This window comes from Myotis nattereri (genome assembly GCF_964212035.1).
Source record: "Myotis nattereri genome assembly, chromosome: X".
NCBI classification, from domain to species: domain Eukaryota; kingdom Metazoa; phylum Chordata; class Mammalia; order Chiroptera; family Vespertilionidae; genus Myotis; species Myotis nattereri.
This window is the reverse complement of record NC_138078.1, coordinates 103,467,157-103,489,103: the sequence shown is the minus strand read 5'-3', so window position 1 is coordinate 103,489,103 and position 21,947 is coordinate 103,467,157. Positions and strand designations below refer to the sequence as shown.

Below are 21,947 nucleotides of genomic sequence, written 5' to 3'. Positions count from 1 at the left end.
ACAATCTCCCCCCCCCCAATTAAAAAAGTGGCACATGTGGGTGTCAGACCGGCCTATTCTGCACCTCCTTCTACCAGTTACAATGTGCTTTCTTCTTTACTGTTCTAGTTGTAGGCCTTTCATTCAGCCAGCTTTCAGGCAGTTCTGAATGATGGTTGTTCTGTATTTTAGCTGTAATTTTGATGTGGTTCTGGGAGGTGGCGAGTGCAGGCATTTACCTACAATGCCATCTTGGCTCTCCAAAAGCACAATTTAAATTGGCCTGAGATATGGTTCCTCCCCTAACTCCCCAATGAATAGAAAAATGAGCAGATTAGCTAAAACTCAGGCTATCTATGCAAGAGGTTATATAAATGAGAAAGATTGGTTGACAAAGTATGAGGATCAGTTAGAAGCAAATGCTCAATAGTGGTGGGGAAGATTTCAATAGAAGGACACAATTTGTTTGCAGAAGTGTGTGTAAGAGAAAAAAAATCAACTATATCAGAGTACCTCTGTCACCATGAGGATTACTAAGTGCTACCCTTACTTTTTAGAAAATATTCTGGTTTCTGCTCTTAGAACATTGGGTTGGACCAAGATGGTGTTTAACACTCAGAATGTACTTCCTCCCTAGCAGACTTGACTGAACCAAATAATCACTTTAGCAATAAATAACATGTTTACCTGAACTAATGAAGTTTTCAGAAGATGCTTTTTTCTTCTTTGTCAAGGCAACCTGACAGGTTCCTGGAATCTCTGGCAAGGAAATCTGACAGGTTCCTGGGCCTCCAATCTGGGCTCCTGTATACACCCAGCCTGGAGAGTGAGAAGAATGTTGTTCACATGGGTTTGGCTATCTTTTTACTGTAGGCTGTGTGTGTGTGTGTGTGTGTGTGTGTGTGTGTGTGTGTGTGTGTAGAGTAGGGCATTTGGCAATTGACCTTGAATTTGTTGGCTTTGCTTTATCTCTGATGATTATTCATCTGTGTAGAACCTAAAAGAGAAAATTCTCTGCTCATTTACCTTGGCTGCATTGAAAATATTTTTATGTTGCTACCTGTGGAGACCCTAAAGTCAGCAGTATCTCTCTCAACAGATGGGACTATCAGCGTCTTCCAAACCCCTGCTGATTATTTAACACAAAATTCAGGTCCCAGTGGCAAAAATATGTTAAGTAAGCAAAAAGCAACCCACCCTCTCCCTCCCCTCAACCATACATACCAAACAGCATTTTGGAGGCAGGTTATAGTCCTGGCTTCATAAGCTTAGATGATGACACAGTGATGGGAAGAGCAGCTGGCTTTTCTGAGCTTGGTCCTCCTTGGAAAAAAACAATACCCTCTTTAATAAGAGGGCTGTTGAAGAGCCCAATTTCTGCACTTTTCAGCCCATATGGACCGTGTTTTCTGGTGTTCTAATCTTCGAATGTTCTCTAAGCAAACTATCTTCCTTTCTTCCCTTCTTCTTCCATCAAACCAATGGACCCTCCTTTAGTCTCTTTCTCCTCTTTGATCTTTCTCTGGTCCTTTCCCTTTCTATTCCATAGAATTCCAAAGGAAGCTTAGGTGTCTCTCTGTAGCTGAGGATATTGCCCTCAGGGTCAGTGCAGAGAGCCTGGTTTGATATGATGAAGGCTGTGAAGGCCACCACATCCAGGTGGCTCCCAGGCAAACATTTCTGCATATCTGCCCTGTCTCCCTGCTCTGTATGGTGAGGTTGATCGTAATATGCTGGTTCCCATGGCAGGTCCTATTCCATCCTTGGGGTAAATCCTTATTATATTGGGCCTAAGTTTAGAGCAGTGTCTCTCAAATTCCCTAGTTATTGGACTATAGTAGATGAAATAACAGATGTCAATATTGTTTGATTTGAATTCTACCTGAAATACCACCCAACATCCTGATTCCCTGAGTTTCTAGATTTTGAATCTAAATTTTATAGAAATATAATAACCTCTCACATCCTTAAACTGTTTGTTTATATTTTAAGAAACATTTATCTATATCCATTCTTGAAGTACCTCAAAGCTCCCAGCTATTCTACAATTCGTATCCCCTTTATCACCCTCTCCCTCACCAAACTAAATATTTGTGGCTTCTTACCATTGGTCTTGAGTCACGAGCATGCCTTTTTCTGGAGTATCAGCTCTCAGTCCTTGATATTGGCAACACTTGCATCAAATCAAAACTTCAAATATCTGAAAGTTCCATTACATTTATTCTGTCCTGGTCAGTTTTAGAGGTGTTAGTGGTCGTTATGTGCTTGTCGTTTCCCTGCTTCCCTGTCTCTTCCTCAAATCTTTCTGGGGCCTAGAATTCCATCAGATGATTCTCTAAAAGGGCAGATGTGAGAAACCTAAATACACACTTACCTCTCTCTCTCTCTCTCTCTCTCTCTCTCTCTCTCTCTCTCTCTCTCTCCTCTCTCTCTCTCTCTCATCTTTAATAAAGGAATTTAAAGTTCATAGCAAAATTGAGGGGGAGATACATATATTCTATATGCCCATCACTCCCTAACATGCCTCCCCATTATCAGCATCCTGCACCATACTGGTACATTTGTTATAACTGATGAACCTACATTAACACCATTATAATCACCTAAAATCCATAATTTACCTTTAGGGTTCACTCTTGGTGTTGTATAATCTATGGATTTAGGCAAATGTATAATGACATGTATTCATCATTAGAATATTGTGCAGAGTATTTTTACTGCTCTATCCATCCTCTGTGCTCTTCCTATTCATCCCTCCCCACACCTCCTAATTCATGGCAGTCACTGGTCCTTTTACTGTCTTCATTGTTTTACATTTTCCAGAAAGTCATACAGTTGGCATACTATAAATATGCAGCCATTCCATATTGGCTTCTTTCACTTACTAATATGCATTTATGGTCCCTCCATATCTTTTCATGACTTGATAGTTCATTTCATTTTTTGGGCTCTGAATAATATTTCATTGCCTGGATATGCCACAGTTTACTTATCCATTCACCTACTGAAGGACATATTGGTTGCTTCCAAGTTTTGGCAATTATGAATAAAGTTTCTATAAACACCTGTGTGCAGGTTTTTGTGTGGACATAAGTTTTCAACTCCTCTGGATAAATACCAAGTAGTGGTATTGCTGGATCATATCTATGAGTATGTTTAGTTTTATAAGACAGTGTCAAATTGTCTTCCAAAGTTGTCTCACTCTCTTTTTATACATTCCCCTCTTCCTCAAAGGAGGACAGATTTCTTTAGATTAGATTAGTTCTTTACTATTCTTGGATTCTAAACTGATATTCTGAACATGCCCCCAGCACAGAGAGCCTCTCTTTTAGACTCTTCAGACTCTTTCCTTCTCTGATTCGCAACCCTGAACCCACACCAGTGCTAGGCCCCACCAAAAACATTGGTTTGTGGCTAATTTCTCCCAGTAGCTCAGCATGATACATTAACAGCTGGCCAGATACCAAGTGCCTGAAGGGCATAGGACTAGGGCTCTAGGGAAGGGGGTCAGTTTAAGTAGCAGCCAGTGACAATTTGTTCTCTAAATAACAGAGATGTAATAACAGAAGTTAATGCTGAATCAAAATAAATAGAGCCAAACTTTAAAGCAATTTGATTTGCAACTTGGAATAAAAGCAACATGTCTTGATTTAAATGCCAGATCCACTGCTGAGTGATGATTTAATAACTTTTATGAAGAATATTGTCACAGCAAATTCAACTCTGGGATAGAATGACTCATGATAGGGTGTTAGAAATGATATAGAGGAGTACAAAAAGGAACATGCTTATCTCAGGGCTCATCCAGAATCTTTGCATAAAGCTAATTTGCAATTAGGACTTCTTCTTTCCCCAATCTTTCTCTTCACTGATACCTATGAATGTATGTATAGATAATCTCCAGGTGCAATGTCAGCTCACATTCAACCTGAAAGGCAAGGCAGCAGTGAGCCTGGCTATTTCTGAAAGGGACCTTAAGAACTCATCTGGTCCTATTTCTCTGTCTCTAGGAAGGCACCTAACTACTTTATCCTATTTTAAGGGTGATGGAGTGTGTTTAAGTGAGGTTAAGAGGTTTCTCCAAAGATTTCAGTCTCCTGACTCCAGTGCTTCCTCCTCAATAAAAGAGGAGACCTTGTGAGGTCTCTTTTCTTGGCCTTCCGCAGCTTCCTTGGGCTAACATACTAGAATGCTCAATGTTGGCCACGCTCCAGTTCCACCGAGCTTCCCAAGTCAGTAAGGAACTACACACAGCTGTTTGGGTTTTTTTTTTTGTTTTTTGGTTTTTTTTAAAATATATTTTTATTGATTTTTCACAGAGAGGAAGGGAGAGAGATAGAGAGAGTTAGAAACATCGATGAGAGAGAAACATCGATCAGCTGCCTCCTGCACATCCCCCACCAGGGATGTGCCCGCAACCCAGGTACATGCCCTTGACCGGAATCGAACCCGGGACCTCTCAGTCCGCAGGCTGACGCTCTATCCACTGAGCCAAACCGGTTTCGGCACACACAGCTGTTTTTAAGAGAGAAGATTCCACTCTGTTGGGCTAATCATTCAGTCATCAAGATTCATTTTGGAGATAATTCAAAATATAAATATCTGGTGTCTGCCTAGAAGAGGGTGGCTCAACCTTGAAAATGTTGACGTTTTTGGCAAGATAATTTTTGTTGTGAGAGGTTGTTGTATGTGTTGTTGAATGTGTTATCAGCATCCCTGGCCTCTGTTTATCTGGTCTGTGCATATAGTGCAACTTCCTCCAGTCCTTTTTAGGTTAATCATCCCAACCATACCTCTAATTCAGTGGTTCTTAATGAAAAGCAATTCACTCTCTCCACCCCCAGGAACATTTGGCAATGGCTGTCGTTATTTTTAGTTTCCACAACTTAGGGGAAGGGACAAGTTGTGAAAATCTAGTGGGTGGAGACCATGGTGCTATAATGTGCAGGACAAACCTCCCACCTTATTCCCATACAACAAAGGAAGTTTTGGCCAAAAATGTCAATAGTTCCAAGGTTGAGAAATCTTGCTCTATCATATCATCCTCTGATCAGAAATGTTTCATTGTTCCCACTGTTAATGGGAAAGATGACAGGTTTCATGCTCCCCCACCCCCTGGTCTAGCTTTAGCTCATTATTTGTCAACAGCACCTTTTCTGAAACAATACTGAATGGAGTGCTTTTTCTGAAACATGTTCTACTTTCTCACTTATATAACTTTGCTCACACACCAACCACTCCTGCTGCCTAGATGCTCACTTACCACTACTAAAGTAAATTTGAAATGCTATCTCATCTGCAAAACCTTGTCTGAGCCCAAATTCTCCCAGCTACAAATACTTTCTCTTTCTCTGGATATCCCTATGGTATTTTACTCATATGCCTTTTAAAGCATTTATCACATTCATAGTAGAAAAAAAATTGAATTACAGGGAGCTTTTGGAAATCTCTCCAGTAAAATTACCTTCACTTAGAAAAAATGAAAATTGAAAGAAAAAGGTGGATTAGTTAAAGGAATCATATTTTCCCATAAAATTTGGACCAATCGTGTGCCCTTAGCTCTACTCTCTTGGCATGGTTGAAATAAATAGCCATGGACTTCAAGTCCTTGTAAGTTGGTAAAATAATTTGCCTTCCTGAGACTCAGTTTCCTCAACTGCATATGGAAATAATCATGGCTGTTATGAGAATAAAATAAGATGATATATTCAAAGTGTCTGGCACATAGTAGGTACTTAATAAGTATTTGTCAGATGAATAGAAGTATTAGCAGTACTTCAAGGAATAGGATATAGGGATGGGTGATAGTTATGGGACTTTATTATAAGGTTATTGGAGGTAACGGGTGGTAGTTCATTGTTCCTATTCCCTAATTTTGCAGTCTTGCATAGAAAACACAAGTTCTTCTGTAGGCCACTAGAGCAGCATCCAAACTTTCTATGGAGTAGGTGAGTACGAACAGAAGGTCTCAACCTAGAAATGTAGTTTATAGAAGGTATGTTTTTGTTTCCATTTGCAATGATAGTGATACAACCTCTTTGTTTCCTCAGTAAGATAACAGGTAGGGTTGTGGGGATAGAGTTGGATAGAAGATATAGTCCCTTTATTTCTTGGATTTCTCTTTGGAGCAGTCTGGGGCTTAGATGCTGTTCAGTGGCCTAATACAAATTTCTGTGGGGAAAACTCAGAATGCACTTGGGGTGGCAATGAGAGCAATTTGGTATTGACTCCGAGCCCAGTGATACTTGGTTATGAGTTGATTTCAGTAAGGTTTATTGGCACCGTTCTAGCTAGTTTTCTACTCTGGATCTTCCCATTTTGTTGGTTTTCTTCCTGCTGAAGGCTGTGGGGTAATGGCACGCTATGCATTTATGCCTTTTATTTACAGAAACAAGTCTTTCCCTGGTTCCAGGTTTCACATACCTAATAGAAATATCACCGCTACTCTAATGTGAGTGATGACCTGACAAGCAAATGAAGAAACAGAATGAGGCCTCTGCTGCCTTGTCTAGACTAGATTGGGAGCATGGCAAAGAGGAGGAAGTTACCCAACATTGGGCCTACCCCAGCACTGGCTCCTGTCTACTCTGCCATATGAGCACAGGAGATTGGGGTTGTAACGGAGAAGCTCAGATGATTCTATTACAAATTGACTTAGGAGCCTCCACTTTAGGTTTTACAGGTTAAGGATCCTGTAAGAGGAAAATGGCTTTTGGAAGGATTAGAAAACCAGTAGAGGGCAGGGCACCAGATTGAGAGCACAGAGTTGGTCTGGATTCCTGCCTCTACCCCTCTGATTCTGAGGGCATTACTAGGGTTGTCAACTGAGGCTCACATTCCTGTCTGTGTCATGGATGCAATAAAGCCTCCATCCTTCCTCCCAAACAGGGAAGAAATCAAAGGTTTGTCTGTCTCTAGAGTTTTCAACTCTGTGAAATTCAAAGTATTATATAAAACATCCTACTTTTAGTGAATGAGTAAGTATGTGTCTAAGGGGAGGCACAACAAGATGAGGAGAGGATACAGATCTATTGGCTGCTTGTCTAAATATGGTTCTATTTTTGTAATTAATTTTTTTAATGTTGACCTAATTGCAGGTATCTCCTTTTTCCCACCCTTTGCCCACATCCACTGCCCCCTCCTCCCCCTCCCTTGGACTTCACCAAGCTATTGTCCATGTCCATGGAGTATGCATATATGTCCTTTAGCCAGTCACTCCTATGTAGCTGGTTCCATTTTGTTCGTTGGTTTATTTTGTTCATTAGATTCCACATATTAGTGAGATCATATAGTATTTTTCTTACTCTGACTGGCTTGTTTCACTTAGCATAATACTCTCCAGGTCTATCCATGCTGTTGCAAAGGGTAAAGGTTCCTTCTTTTTCACAGCTGCACAGTATTCCATTCTGCAAATGCACCTTATCTTCTTTATCCAATCATATGCTGATGGACACTTGGGCTGTATTCTTTAGTTTACTCTTCCCAGAGTTACATCATTATTAATCATGTTGAAGCCACTTTGTAGATAGTTGGATTTCTTTTTTTAAGAAGGCTCCTCTTTCAAATTCAACCCCTCTCTCTTAAAATTGCATTGTTTCCATAGCTATTGCAGTCTGGCTTTCACCATGATTTTTGGTGGGGCCATGGGACATCAAGAAGTTACATGACTATATGAGTTCATAGGTAAAATGCTATTTCCTCTGAAGAACTAGGATTTGATACTTGCCATAGGTGGGAATAAGGGGTTCGCTTATTAATTTTAAGTACAGAAGAAAAGATACACAGTGACAATGAGGGCCTGTGATAAAGGAATTTGACTTAGGGAGGTCAGGGAAGGCTTCACTAAGGAATGAATGATTGACCTGAGCTCCAAAATGTGGTTGAACATTGACTAGGCAAATATAACGGAGTGAAGCGTATGTGTACACTTGCACACAAAGCAAGCAGAATGTGCACAGGTTTTATGGTGGGAACGGCCATAGCACATTCCAGAAACACATATTATACAACTATAGCTGGTTTTTAACTTTAATTCAAAATTTAAGCCATAGTTTGGGGTGTTGAGGGTTAAAAATGCAAGTATACTGCCTAGCTGTAGTGGCTCAGTGGTTGAGCGTTGACCTATGAACCAGGAGGTCATGGTTCGATTCCAGGTCAGGGCACGTGCCTGGGTTTCAGGCTCGATCCCTAGTAGAGGGTGTGCAGGAGGCAGTCTATCGCTGATTCTCTCTCATCACTTATGTTTATATCTCTCTCTCCCTCTCCTTTCCTCTCTTAAATCAATAAAAATGTAAAAACAAATACAAGTATACCCCTTTAAAGTATTGTTAGGCTAGCCCAGCTGGGTGTGGCTCAGCGGTTGAGAGTTGACCCAGGAACCAAGAGGTCACCGGTTCAATTCCTGGTCAGGGCATATGCCTGGTTTTGGGCTTGATCCCCAGTAGGGGGTGTGCAGGAGGCAGCCGATCAATGATTCTCTCTCATCATTGATGTTTCTATCTCTCTCTCCCTCTCCCTTCCTCTCTGAAATCAATAAAAATACATTTTAAAAAAACGTATTGTTAAACTAAATCATGCATACTGAGTGCCCACTGTTGAGAGAGCATGAGAGGCATTATCAAGAAAGAAACAAGTAGATATGCACTGTAGAGCTAACAATCTGGTAGAAGGTAAAGGGCAGATGAAAATATGTGATATATAAATCTTCCTCCCAATGTTTTACCCACCATGTACATACACATAAAGGGTATATAAACAAATTCCTGGAGGACGACTTGGTTGATGGGATTTGAGCCCACTGGAATTAATCAGGGAAGGCTTCCTGGAGGTGCTTAGTCCTGCATAGTGGTCTGAGGGTGATATAAACTGGTGGATAAAAGAAAATATTTCTGGCAGGAGAGACAGCATGAATGATGACTTTGTGTAGAAAATCTATTTTGAGGTGGGAAATTTGAGATAAATTAGCGTGACCTGAATAGAAAAGCAAAACAGCCTAACTTGGGGCCATCTTACACTCTGTATATGACAAACCAACAAGTCAATTAAAAGAAAAAGTAAGGTTCACTGGGCACCAAGTAAGCAGAAATAATTGCTTATTAAAAAGTAAATTATTGAGGGATCAGAGATTGCTGCCGATGGGACAGGAGGCTGCAAGATAGTGTGACTGTCGGGGACTGGCAGACCAGGCTCCCCTGGCCAGGGAGCCTCTACTACTGCTGAAATCTCTCCTGGAGCAGCCGGCTCTGCCTCAGAGACCATGCCATCTTGAAGGGGAGTCCAGCTGTCATCGGAATCCCAGCCTTATCTTCAACCGGGGAGACCTCGGATACCCCCTGGGACCCTATAACCACAACGCCCAGGAATCAGCTGCCTCAGCTGCGAACCCACGAACACCGAGACTCCAGCCTCCCTGACTGTGGAGACCTAAAAAGTCTGTACAGGGGGAGACAAAGCGGCCCCAAATATGCAGACAGGTCCTATACCTTCTCACAGAGCAGATAGAAGGAGCAGCTGAATCGAACAACACCCACCCAGAATTGGCAAATTAAACACAGCTGGTGAGGCAGTCCGTGGACAGAAAGGTCAGATATTGCTTAGAGCAGTGGTTCTCAACCTTCCTAATGCTGCAGAATTACAGTTTTAATACAGTTCCTCATGTTGTGGTGACCCCCAACCATAAAATTATTTTCGTTGCTACTTCATAACTGTAATGTTGCTACTGTTATGAATCATAATGTAAATACCTGATATGCAGGGTGTATTTTCATTGTTACAAATTGAACATAATTAAAGCATAGTGATTAATCACAAAAACAATATGTAATTATATATGTGTTTTCTGATGGTCTTAGGCGACCCCTGTGAAAGGGTCGTTTGACCCCCAAAGGGGTCGTGACCCACAGGTTGAGAACCACTTGCTTAGAGAAAGGTGAGATCTGGGATTCAGGCTGGAGGGAGAAATGCTCACAGTGGGAACTAGAGCCTCAGAGGGAGACTGCGCCTCACAAAATCCATGACCGCTGGGATCAGTGTAGCCCTTGAATGTGGGAAGGGGTCCACAGGGCTGCTGTCAGAAGGGGACTCTAGATATTAGCCCATAGCTGGGCTGAACCCAGAAGGGCATCCTGAATTTCTATACCAGCTGTGCAGTGCCAAGGGAAAAAGATGCGAGCTGGCGTGCTTCCTTTGGCTTTTTTCCTTTTTAACTCCTTGATTTTGCTTGCTAAGTCCATTACATAGGATCTTCCATTTAAAAACACTCACCAAGACTGCGGGGGAAAGTTGTTTTTATGGACACTGGGGATCAGAATAAGGAGAGACGAGCAAGAAACCAGCTCTGAGTCAGTCCATCCCTCCAACCCAATATTAAGTGCGGCAGGGAAAGAAGAATTTAAACACTGGGTAGAGGGGCCATTTAGTCCTGGATATAAATACAGAAACACTGCCACCCAGGGGTTGTGTCAGAAATTGACTCTTGTGTAAATAGAACTGAAGGCAGGCTGAGAAAAAAAAATGAGCAGAGAGATCCTGCCTGCTTGAAAACAAGGTTATGGCTTATGATACAGAGGAGCAGTGGATCACAGAGAACTTCAATAATGTGCTGACTACCTGACAGGAAGCAGACATGCCAAGCAAAACAGTAGAGGAAGTGGAGAAACTAAGATGGCGGCATAGATAAACACCGGGAAATAGTCGCCTCCCACAGCAATTGAAAATTAGCCCAAAGGACGGAGCAAACATCGTCCAAAACAACAGGAAGGCTGGCTGAGTGTAATTTCTACAACTAGAAGAAAAGAAAAGCACGCTGAGAGCCAGAGGAGCTGCGGAGGCTGAGTGCAGAGGTACGGCGGCGACTCGCGCGCGCGGAAAGGGGGTGGCACCTGAGGACGCGGCTGTCTTTTTGAATCCCAAGCTCCCGACTGCTCTGAACTCCGGTTCCGGGAAGTCTCTGGGGACCCAGGTCTCATACGGGGAGAGGCTGCTCTCTCAGGAGGCAGCGGGCGAACTTGAGGGCCGCTTTCCCTCAGAGGTGCTTGCAGCCGTTACCGGGACACTGAGACGCGCGACTCCGGGCACGGAGAATCAGCCATTGCTTCTTTCTACGCCCTTTGACTCCCTGAGACCATGCCCCACCCGGGCTGCGGCAGAGGCTTTTGCATGTGAATGCCCCGGCCCTTTGCAACTTGATAATTACCTAACTGCAGCCGGGCCAGCCAGACCCGGAACTTCCAAGAGAAGGCCCAAGGCCCCGCAGCGGCTTGCAATGCTTCACAGCTGAGCCTCTTCGTAGTTCCTGCTGTGTGGCCTCAGGCAGGGGCTGAATTAGCACCTCCTTAGATCCAGGAGCCACTGTACCCAGTGGTCAGAGGGGGACCATTCTCCCACTTCAGACACAGCTGCTTCCCACAGCCAATTGGCCTGGAGGTCAATTCCTCCCAGTGATCCTACAACAACCGAGGCACCAAGAGTACACCAAGAGTGTCCACCCCAGGTAACTGGGGAGGCTGAGCCACTGGGCCCTACAGGACACCTGGCACGCAGACCACTCTATCAACACAGGGAAGCAGCCAAAATGCGGAGACAAAGAAACAGGTCACAATTGGCAAAAACGGAGGAGGCCAGACGACTGGATATAGAGTTCAAGGCCACGTTTATAAGGTTTGTCAAGAATTTTATGGAAACCGCCGACAAATTTAATGAATCCCTCAAGGAGTATGGTGAGACCATGGAGGTCATGAAAAAGGACCAATTAGAAATTATGCATACACTGACTGAAATAAAGAATACTTTACAGAGATCCAACAGCAGACAAGAGGATCCCAAGAATCAAGTCAAAGATTTGAAATGCAAAGAAACAAAAAATACCCAACCGAAAAAGAAAAAAGAAAAGAGATTCAAAAAATATGAAGATAGTGTAAGGAACCTCTGGGACAACTTCAAGCGTACCAACATCAGAATTATAGGGGTACCAGAAGGAGAGAGAGGGCAAGATATTGAAAACCTTTTTGAAGAAATAATGACAGAAAACTTGCCCTACCTGGTGAAAGAAATGGACTTACAAGTCCAGGAAGCGCAGAGAACCCCAAACAAAAGGAATCCAAAGAGGACCACACCAAGACACATCATAATTAAAATGCCAAGAGCAAAAGATAAAGAGAGAATCTAAAAAGCAGCAAGAGAAAGACAGTCAGTTACCTACAAGGGAGTACCCATCCGACTGTCAGCTGATTTCTCAACAGAAACCATGCAAGCCAGAAGAGAGTGGCAAGAAATATTCAAAGAGATGAATAGCAAGAACCTGCAACCAAGATTACTTTATCCAGCAAAGCTATCATTCAGAATGGAAGGTCAGATAAAGAGCTTCACGGATAAGAAAAAGCTAAAGGAGTTCATCTCCACCAAACCAGCATTATATGAAATGCTGAAAGGTATTCTTTAAGAAGAGGAAGAAGAAAAAGGAACTCTTACCATTTGCCACAGCATGGATGGAACTGGAGAGCGGATAAATACCACAAGATCTCACTTATTTGTGGAATATAATGAACAACATAAACTGATGAACAAGGACTGATCCAGAGACGGAGAGGCATTGATTGGACTGTCGGGCCTTGGAGGGAAGGTAGGGGAGGGTGGGGGCAAGGGGGAAAGATCAACCAAAGGACTTATATGCAAGCATATAGGCCTAACCAATGGACACGGACAACGGGGGAGTGAGGGGGTGAGCGGGGAGAGGGGGGGTAGAGGGTACACATATGTAATATCTTAATCAATAAAAAATATTAAAAAAAAAACACAAAACAGTAGAGGAAGTGAATGACCTTCACTACTTCACTTTTTTATTTTTTATCTTTTACTTAAGAAACTAAATTATTTTTCTCACTTGATTTTACTTTTTATTATTACATTTTTATTTTTAATTATTATTATTACTACTATTATTTTACCTTTTTTAAAGTTTTATTTTATTTTTACTTTATATTATTTTATTTTTTCTGGATTAGTATTCTACATTCTATTTTTATTTTTATTTTTTATCATTATTTTACTCTATCTCAATTTTTCCTTTATGCCAACACTCTTCCTCATTTTCTCATTTTTCATCTTATTTCTCTTACCTGGTTCCTGCCGTCATTTTTCTCTATCCTTTCATTTTACTCCCTTTTAAAAATTGATCTTACTCATATATCTAATTTCCTCTCCCCTGCTCCAAGTCCATGAACACTTTTCTCTTCTTTCTTCACTATCCATTTTTTCCCCATTTTCTTTCTTTAATGTCTTGTTGTTGTTGTTTGATTCATCTTTTGTTAGTTTGTTTTTTTTTCTTTTTTTTGCTTCTGTTTTTAGTCTCCTCACTTGTTCTCTTCTTCTACTAATAGCTTAATTAATTCCAATCACCAACTCAGGCCTATGTGCTCTCTATTCTCCTTTTCCAATAATAGATGAATACATACCAGATAGATTAAAGAAAGGGGAAAATATATATAAATTTTCTTTTATATATATTTTTAATATAAATATTTTTTTCTTTTTTTGTATTTTGCTTTTTACTTTTCTTCTTATACACTCATTCTCTTTCTACCTTCTCTATACTGAATTGTGGCTATTTCCCCATTCATTCAATTCCTTCACCTAACCTTCTGTAAATAAGCTCTGCCTTCTCAGATTCATCAGAATTTTTGTTGTTTGCATTTTTTTGGATTAGTTGTTGGTTTTGTTTTTTTTTTTGAGTTCTCTCTCTCTCTCTCTCTCTCTCTCTCTATATATATATATATATATATATATATATATATATATATATATATATTCCCCTTTCTTTTTTATTCTCTTTCTTTTCTCTCTTACATTTTTTCCTTTTCTCAATATCACTTTTGCACTCTTTTCTATCCCCTAGCTTTTCTCTGGTGGTCACCTTTTTTTGTGGTTATCAGTATCATGAATACATTTGTGTTTGGTGCCCTGTGTGTTGTGTCTTGTCGTGTTGTATTTTGTCCATTTAAGTCAACGCAGGAGAGTGAGAGCTACCTAACCAGACACCCTGAGAGGAGTGATCATGGGGAGACAAAGAAACAGCTGCATATGAAGGAATCACGAAAAGAAGTAAATGAAATGCAGGCAAGCAATATATCAGAGAAAGAATTCAGAGCAATGGTCATAAGGACACTGAAAAGGATAGAAGACAAATTCAACAATATGTGTAAGAACCAAGAGGAAATGAAGAAGAACCAAGAAGAAATGAAAAATGACATTGCTGCAATAAAGAACTCAATAGAACGCATCAACAGTAGACTAGTAGAAGTTTAGGATCATATCAGTGAGCTAGAAGACAAGGTAGGAAAAAAATAACCAAGCAGAGCAGCATCTAGAAAAAAAAATTAAAAAACAAGTAGAGAGCCTAAGAAAACTTTGCGACAACATGAAATGAAACAACATCTGCATAATAGGGGTGCCAGAAGGCGATGAAACTGAGCAAAGAATAGAAAACCTGTTTGAAGAAATAATGACAGAAAACTTCCCTGATATTGGGAAGAAAAAACTCACACAAATCCAAGAAGCTCACAGAGTCCCAAACAAGATGAACCCCCAAAGACCAACACCAAGCCACATTATAATTAAATTGGCAAACATCAATGACAAAGTAAGAATCTTAAAGGCTGTCAGAGAGAGATAGAAAGTTACCTACAAATGATCTCCCATGAGACTATTGACTGATTTCTCAAAAGAAACACATCAGGCCAGAAGGGAATGGAATGAAATATACAAAGTCATGCAAAGCAAGGGTCTGAATCCAAGAATACTGTATCCAGCAAGGCTATCAATCAAAGTTGAGGGTGAAATCAGGAGCTTCACAGACATAAAAGGACTAAGGGAGTTTATTACCACCAAACCAGAAATGCAAGAAATGCTAAAGGGTCTTCTGTAAAAAGAAGAAACAGAAAGGGAAGAAGGAACACAGGCATAAAGAATAAAAATGGCGACAAACAAGTACCTATCAATAATAAATTTAAATGTAAAAGGATTAAATGCCCCAATCAAAAGACATAGGGTAGCTGAGTGGATAAGAAAACATGACCCATATATCTGCTGTCTACAGGAGGCCCACCTCAGAACAAAGGACTCACACAGACTGATGGTGAAGGGATGAAAAAAGGTTTCTCAGGCGAATGGAAATGAAAAAAAAAAAAAAAAAAAGCTGGAGTAGCAAGACTTATATCTGACAAATTAGGCATCAAAGTGAAGGCCATAACAAGAGATAAGGAAGGCCTTAATAATACTAAAGGGAGCAAATCAACAAGAAGATATAACTCTCGTAAACATATGTGTACCCCATACAGAACCACCCAAATACATAAAAAAAAACAACTTCTGGAGGATATCAAGGGAGAGATTGACAGCAATACAGTCATAGTAGGGGACTTTAATACCCCACTAACACCACTGTACAAATCCTCTAAACAAAAACTCAGCAAAGAAACATCAATCCTAAATGACTCACCAGATCAGATGGAATGAATTGACATCTACAGAACATTTCACACCAAAGCCAAAGAATATATATTCTTCTCAAGTGCACATGGGCCGTTTTCAAAGATAGACCACGTATTGGGACACAGGCAAAGTCTCTTCAAATTCAAAAAGATAGAAATCATATCAAGAATCTTCTCAGATCACAATGGCATAAAATTAGAAATCAACTACAATAAAAACAATTAAAAAAATCAAACACCAAGAGGCTAAATAGCATGCTATTAAATAATAATTGGGTTACCAAAGAGATCAAAGAAGAAATAAAAAGCACCATGTCAACAAATGACAATGAAAACACAACAATCCACAATCTATGGGAAACAGTGGAAGCAGTCTTGAGAGGGAAGTTCATGGCTCTACAGGCCTACCTCAAAAAACAAGAAAAAAATGGTAATAAATTATCTAACCCTGCAACTCAAAGAGTTAGAAAGAGAGCAATAAGAGAAGCCCAGCATAAGCAGAAGGAAGGAAATAATAAAGATAAGAACAGAAATTAAATGACATAGAGACCAAAAAACAAACAAACAAACGAACACAAACCAAAAACAAACAAACAAACAAACACAAACCAAAAATAAACAAACAAACACAAAAAACCCACACACAAAATATCAATAAAACCAAGAGCTGGTTTTTTGAAAGGATAAACAAGATTGATGAACCTCTAGCCAGGCTCACCCAGAAGCAAAGAGAGGGAATGAAATAAACAAAATCAGAAATGAAAGAGTTGAAATAATAACTGATCCCACAGAAACACAAAGGATTATGAAAAAATACTATGAACAACTCTATTCCAACAAAATGGACAACCTAGATAAAATGGACATATTCTTAGAAAAATACAAGCTCCCAAAACTCAATCAGGAAGTATAAAAAAAACCTGAATAGGCTTATAATTACTGAATAAATTGAAGCAGGGATCAAAAATCTTCTAGCAAACAAAAGCTCTGGTCTGGATGGCTTTACAGGGGAGATCTACCATGCATTCAAAGAAGAACTAAAACCTATCCTCCTCAGACTATTCCAAATAATTCAAGAGGCACACTTCCAAGCTCTTTCTATGAATCCAGCATTACCCTAATTCCCAAACCAGATAAAGACACCACAAAAAAGAGAACTACAAGCCAATATCCTTGATGAACATAAATGCTAAAATCTTCAACAAAATTCTAACAAATCAGCTTCAGCATTACATTAGAAAGATCATACACCATGACCAAGTGGTATTTATTCCAGGGATGCAAAGATGGTACAATATCCACAAATCAATAAATGTTGTACATCACATGAACAAATTGAGACAAAAATCACATAATCATATCAATCAGTGCAGAAAAAGCATTTGGCAAAATCCAACACCCTTTCTTGATAAAAACTCTCAGCAAAGTGGGAATAGAGGAATCATACCTCAACATAATAAAAGTCTTATATGACAAACCTATAGCCAACATCATACTCAATGGGCAAAAACTAAACTTATTTCCCCTAAGAAGAGGAACAAGTCAGGGATGCCCACTCTCACCATTCCTGTTCGATATAGTACAGGAAATGCTAGCCATAGTGATCAGACAAAAAGAACTAAAAGGCATAAGAATTGGAAAAGAAGAAGTAAAAGTGTCCTTATTCACAGATGACATGATACTGTACATAGAAAACCCCAAAGATTCCATCAAAAAACTACTAGACCTAATAAATGAATTTGGCAATGTAGTAGGATACAAAATTAACACCCAGAAATCTCTGGCCTTTTTATACAGCAATAATGAACTCACAGGAAGAGAAATGAGAAAAAACAATCCCATTTACCATTGCACCAAAAAAATTAAGATATCCTAGGAATAAACTTAACTAAGGAGGTAAAAGATCTGAACCCAGAAAACTACAGGACATTCAAAAAAGAGATAGTGGAAGACATAAACAAATGGAAGAACATACCATGTCCATGGATTGGTAGAATCAACATCATTAAAATCTCCATACTACCCAAAGCAATCTACAGATTCAATGCAATTCCCATTAAAATACCAACGGCATATTTCAAAGATCTAGAACAAACTCTCCAAAAATTCATCCTGAATAAAAAAAAAAGATTCCTAAGAGCCACAGCAATCTTGAGAAAGATGAACAAAGGTGGTGGGATCACAATACCAGATATCAAGCTATATTACCAAACCATGGTTCTCAAAACTGCCTGGTAAAGGCACAATAACAGACATATAGACAAACGGAACAGAAGAGAGATCCCAGAAACAGACCCAAGCCATTGTGCTCAATTAATATTTGACAAAGGAGGCAAGAGCATATAATGGAGTCAAGACAGACTCTTCAATATGTGGTGCTGGGAAATTTGGTCAGATACATGCAAAAAATGAAACTAGATCACCAACTTACAACATACACAAAAACAAACTCAAAATGGCTAAAGGACTTAAATGTAAGACAGGAAACCATAAAAATCCTACAAGACTCCATAGGCAGCAAAATAGCAGACATATGTCATAGAAATATCTTTGCAGACACAGCTCCTAGGGCAATGGAGACTGAGGAGAAAATAAACAAATGGGACTACATCAAAATTAAAAGCTTCTGCACAGCAAAAGAAACCATCAACAAAACAACAAGAAAGCCCCTTGCATGGGAGAACATATTTGCCAATGATATTACTGATAAGGGTTTAATCTCCAAAATTTACAGAGAACTCATACAACTTAACAAAAGGAAGATAAACAATCCAATCAAAAAATGGGCAAAAGATCTAAATAGACACTTTTTGAAAGAGGACATACAGAAGGCCCAGAGACATATGAAAACATGCTCAAAGTCACCAATCATCTGAGAGATGCAAATCAAAACAACAATGAGATTCCATCTCACATCTGTCAGAATGGCTATCATCAACAAATCAGCAAATGACAAGTGCTGGCAAGGATGTGGAGAAAAGGGAACATTTATGCACTGCTTGTGGGAATGCAAACTGGTGCAGACACTATGGAAGACAGTATGGAGTTTCCTCAAAAAATTAAAAATGGAACTCCCATTTGACCCAGTAATCTCACTTCTAGGACTATATCCCAAGAAACCAGAAACACCAATCAGAAAGGATATATGCACCCCTATGTTCATAACAGCACAATTTACCATAGCTAAGATTTGGAAACAGCCTAAGTACCCATCAGCAGATGAGTGGATTAAAAAACTGTGGTACATCTATATGATGAAATACTATCTATAATAATAAAACTGTAATGTACAAATTGGCCAAAGGACCTAACAGAAGAATGACCATCCATACAACCTTCCGGATGACCACGCTATGACACCCACTGGTGCCTGGCCAGCCAAGGTGGGTGCAATGTGATTATTTGGGAGACCAGCCATTTCCCCATGATCGCCCTGCAGAGGCAGGCTCAGGCCACTGGCCAGTGGGGCAATCAATCAAGGGATTCCATGATCGACCCAAAGAGGGAGGCCCAGGCCACCAACCAGCGGGCTGTGGCAGGTGGGCGGGGCCTCCCCTGCGAGGGCAATCAATTAAGGAACCCCGGCTGGGTGGGTAGGGCCTACCTCTTTATGGCAATCAACTGTGGGGTTCCCGGACTGTAAGAGGGCACAGGCCAGGCTGAGGGGACTCCCCCCCCAGTGCACGAATTGCATGCACTGGACCTCTGCTGCAGCTATAAAAAAAAAGAAGGAACTTTTACCATTTGCAATAGCATGGATGGAAATGGAGAGCATTATGCTAAGCGAAATAAGCTAGTTGGAGAAAGGTATCACATGATCTCACTCACATGCGGGATATAATGATCAACATAATTTGATGAACAAGAATTGATCCAGAGACAAATGGCAGGGGAGTGGGGGGTGGGGTTAGAGATCAACCAAAGGACTTATTTGCATGCATATTAGCATAACCAATGGACATAGACACTGGGGCAGTGGGGGCTTGCCTGGGGTGGGAATGGCTTTAGAGGGTCAATTGGGTAAAAAGGAGACATATAAAACTTTAGACAATAAAAATAAATAAATAAAATAATAAAATAAAATAATCTAAGATAAAAATAACATCTAAGTAGGTCTTACTGCACTCATGCATCTACTGCTCAACAAATTCATCTTATAAGCTAAATTCTTACAGATATGAGTGAAATTCAAATGTTACGTTCAGTGCTCTTTATGACATCTTTGTTCCAACCTGAGTTAAAAAAAGGTTTAGAGCCGAAACCGGTTTGGCTCAGTGGATAGAGCGTCGGCCTGCGGACTGAAAGGTCCCAAGTTCGATTCCGGTCAAGGGCATGTACCTGGATTGCGGGCACATCCCCGGTGGGGGATGTGCAGGAGGCGGCTGATCGATGTTTCTCTCTCATCGATGTTTCTGACTCTCTATCTCTCTCCCTTCCTCTCTGTAAAAAATCAATAAAATATATTTAAAAAAAAAAAGGTTTAGAAAGAACCTGTAAAAGCCATTTAGCATATCCTATAATATTTAAATTTTTATTCTCTTAAAAAATCAAAATCAAATTGAAGGCTTCATAATGATTCCTACCCAAGTTTTTAAACCTTAAACTATTCATGGTGTCTTTTTTTTTTTTTCCTTAAAGACCTTTATTCCCTCTTATTTTATCCTTCTTGGAGATGGAGAACAGTTTGTTATATTCCTTCTTAATTTAAATCGTTCAATAAAAGACTCAATAACTTATGATTTATTAAACTATCTCAACAGCTTTCTCCTTTATGGAATTAAAAGATCTTATTTTTTTTTCTAACTTTTTCTCAGAGGTCTTATTTTTCAATCTATATTTTATTCCTTTTCATTGCTCCTATATTCCCTCCCCAGTTCCCATATGATCCTAAGAAACAGCCTCTTCTCAGAAACTGAATCAGTAAGAAGAGTACTTTTTCTCATGCCTTAAAACATGGCCTCTTTAGTGGTCACCAATAAAAAAAAATGAAGGTTCACTACTCATTCATCATCACAACAAATAAACACAATTAAACAACTTGAAAAAAATAAATAAATAAAAATAATAAGTAAATTGTTACAAAAATCAGTCTTGACATCCCCAACTGACTGTAGTCGGTACTCGGTTTTTTCCAAGACTGTGAGGCAGGTGAAAGTTGCTGCTTACCTCTTTTCTCAGGACTCCTCTGCAATTTTCTAACACTAGGCATCTATCCCAATTTCTGGAGTTCTGTTTGCTTAAGCATTTGATTTTTTACATTTAGTTGTTATTTTGATCCCTGGTAAAATAATAGCTCTCCTATCTTTGGGCATTGTCATTTTCCGAGGGAAAATTCTCTGAAACACACACACACACACACACACACACACACACTTCAAATGAAAGAATATACCTCTGATAGAGTGTCAGGTGGTAGGGTAGATTTTTTGAGCAGATGACCTTTCCCATTTCCCTTCAAACTGAAACTAACTGCTTAGTAGCTTGGCCTTGATTACAATGTATATTTCTTCCCTGGATGTTGAAAAGGTAGGTTGGGAGAGAGACATAGAGTAAGTGGCAAGATATATGATTTTACCTGTCAAATCTCCGGCTGATGCAGGATATTGTTCTTTGAAAACAGCCCATGCACTATAGTATACCAATGTGGTAAAAAGTGTGGTGTTAGAATCAAGATGAGCCAGGATTTATATTTTTGACTCTGACTTTCGAGCTTTGTTGTTTTTCACTATTTACCTATGCCTTGATTGCTTCACGTTGTATTAAAAAAAAACAAGGATAATAAAAGTATCTGTCTCATACAGTTATTGTAATGATCAAGGAGATGTACTAGTATGTCTGAGGATCTTAGCCTAGTTCTTGACAATTTATCATTGTCTTATTATCATTGTCATTAGCGTCACCACCACTATCACCATCCACATCACCCCCAGATTCCTACTGTAACAGAATAACATTATAACCTCTTGCTAAAGCAACTACCAGCCACTGGCAAAGGAGAAAAAGAGGACACAGGAATCCCAGTTGCATTCACTGCTTCCTACTCTTACACTAATCCTCATGTCTCTGTCCCTGTTTCTACAGGTACCTGTAGGCTTGGTTGGGCCTATTACTGTGCTGGAGGTGGAGCAGCTGCAGCCATGTTGATCTGTACCTGGCTCTCTTGCTTTGCTGGAAGAAACCCCAAACCTGTAATGTTGGTGGAGAGCATCATGAGGAACACCAATTCTTATGCCATGGAGCTTGACTACTGCCTCAAGCCTTGAGCTTTGGTGGAAGACTGGAAAGGGTGGGAAAGAGGAGGGAAGGGAGCCTTGAAAAGAGGTACTAAGACTAGACCAGTTGCCACCCACCTGTCAGCAGGGTAGCCTAGAGTTGCATGCTTTTTAACTCACCAGTCATTCATTTTCACTTGCCCTTAAGCCAGTGGGTCAGTGACTACTTACAAAATTCATCAAGATATATGATTTTCTCAAATGTTTACCT

At 40.1% G+C, this 21,947-nt stretch overlaps 1 protein-coding gene across 1 annotated transcript in view; it reads left to right on the top strand.

Moving 5' to 3' along the window:
- LHFPL1 (LHFPL tetraspan subfamily member 1) overlaps positions 1 to 21,727 on the top strand; it is a gene marked incomplete at its 3' end in the record, with an annotated part of 69,878 nt that extends 48,151 nt beyond the window's left edge. Inside the window, exon 3 of the mRNA XM_081115378.1 lies at positions 21,546 to 21,727. Within this exon, the coding sequence (XP_080971504.1) occupies positions 21,546 to 21,727 (182 nt within the window). The remainder of the gene's footprint in view (positions 1 to 21,545) is intronic.
- Between the last annotated feature and the right edge of the window lie 220 nt (positions 21,728 to 21,947).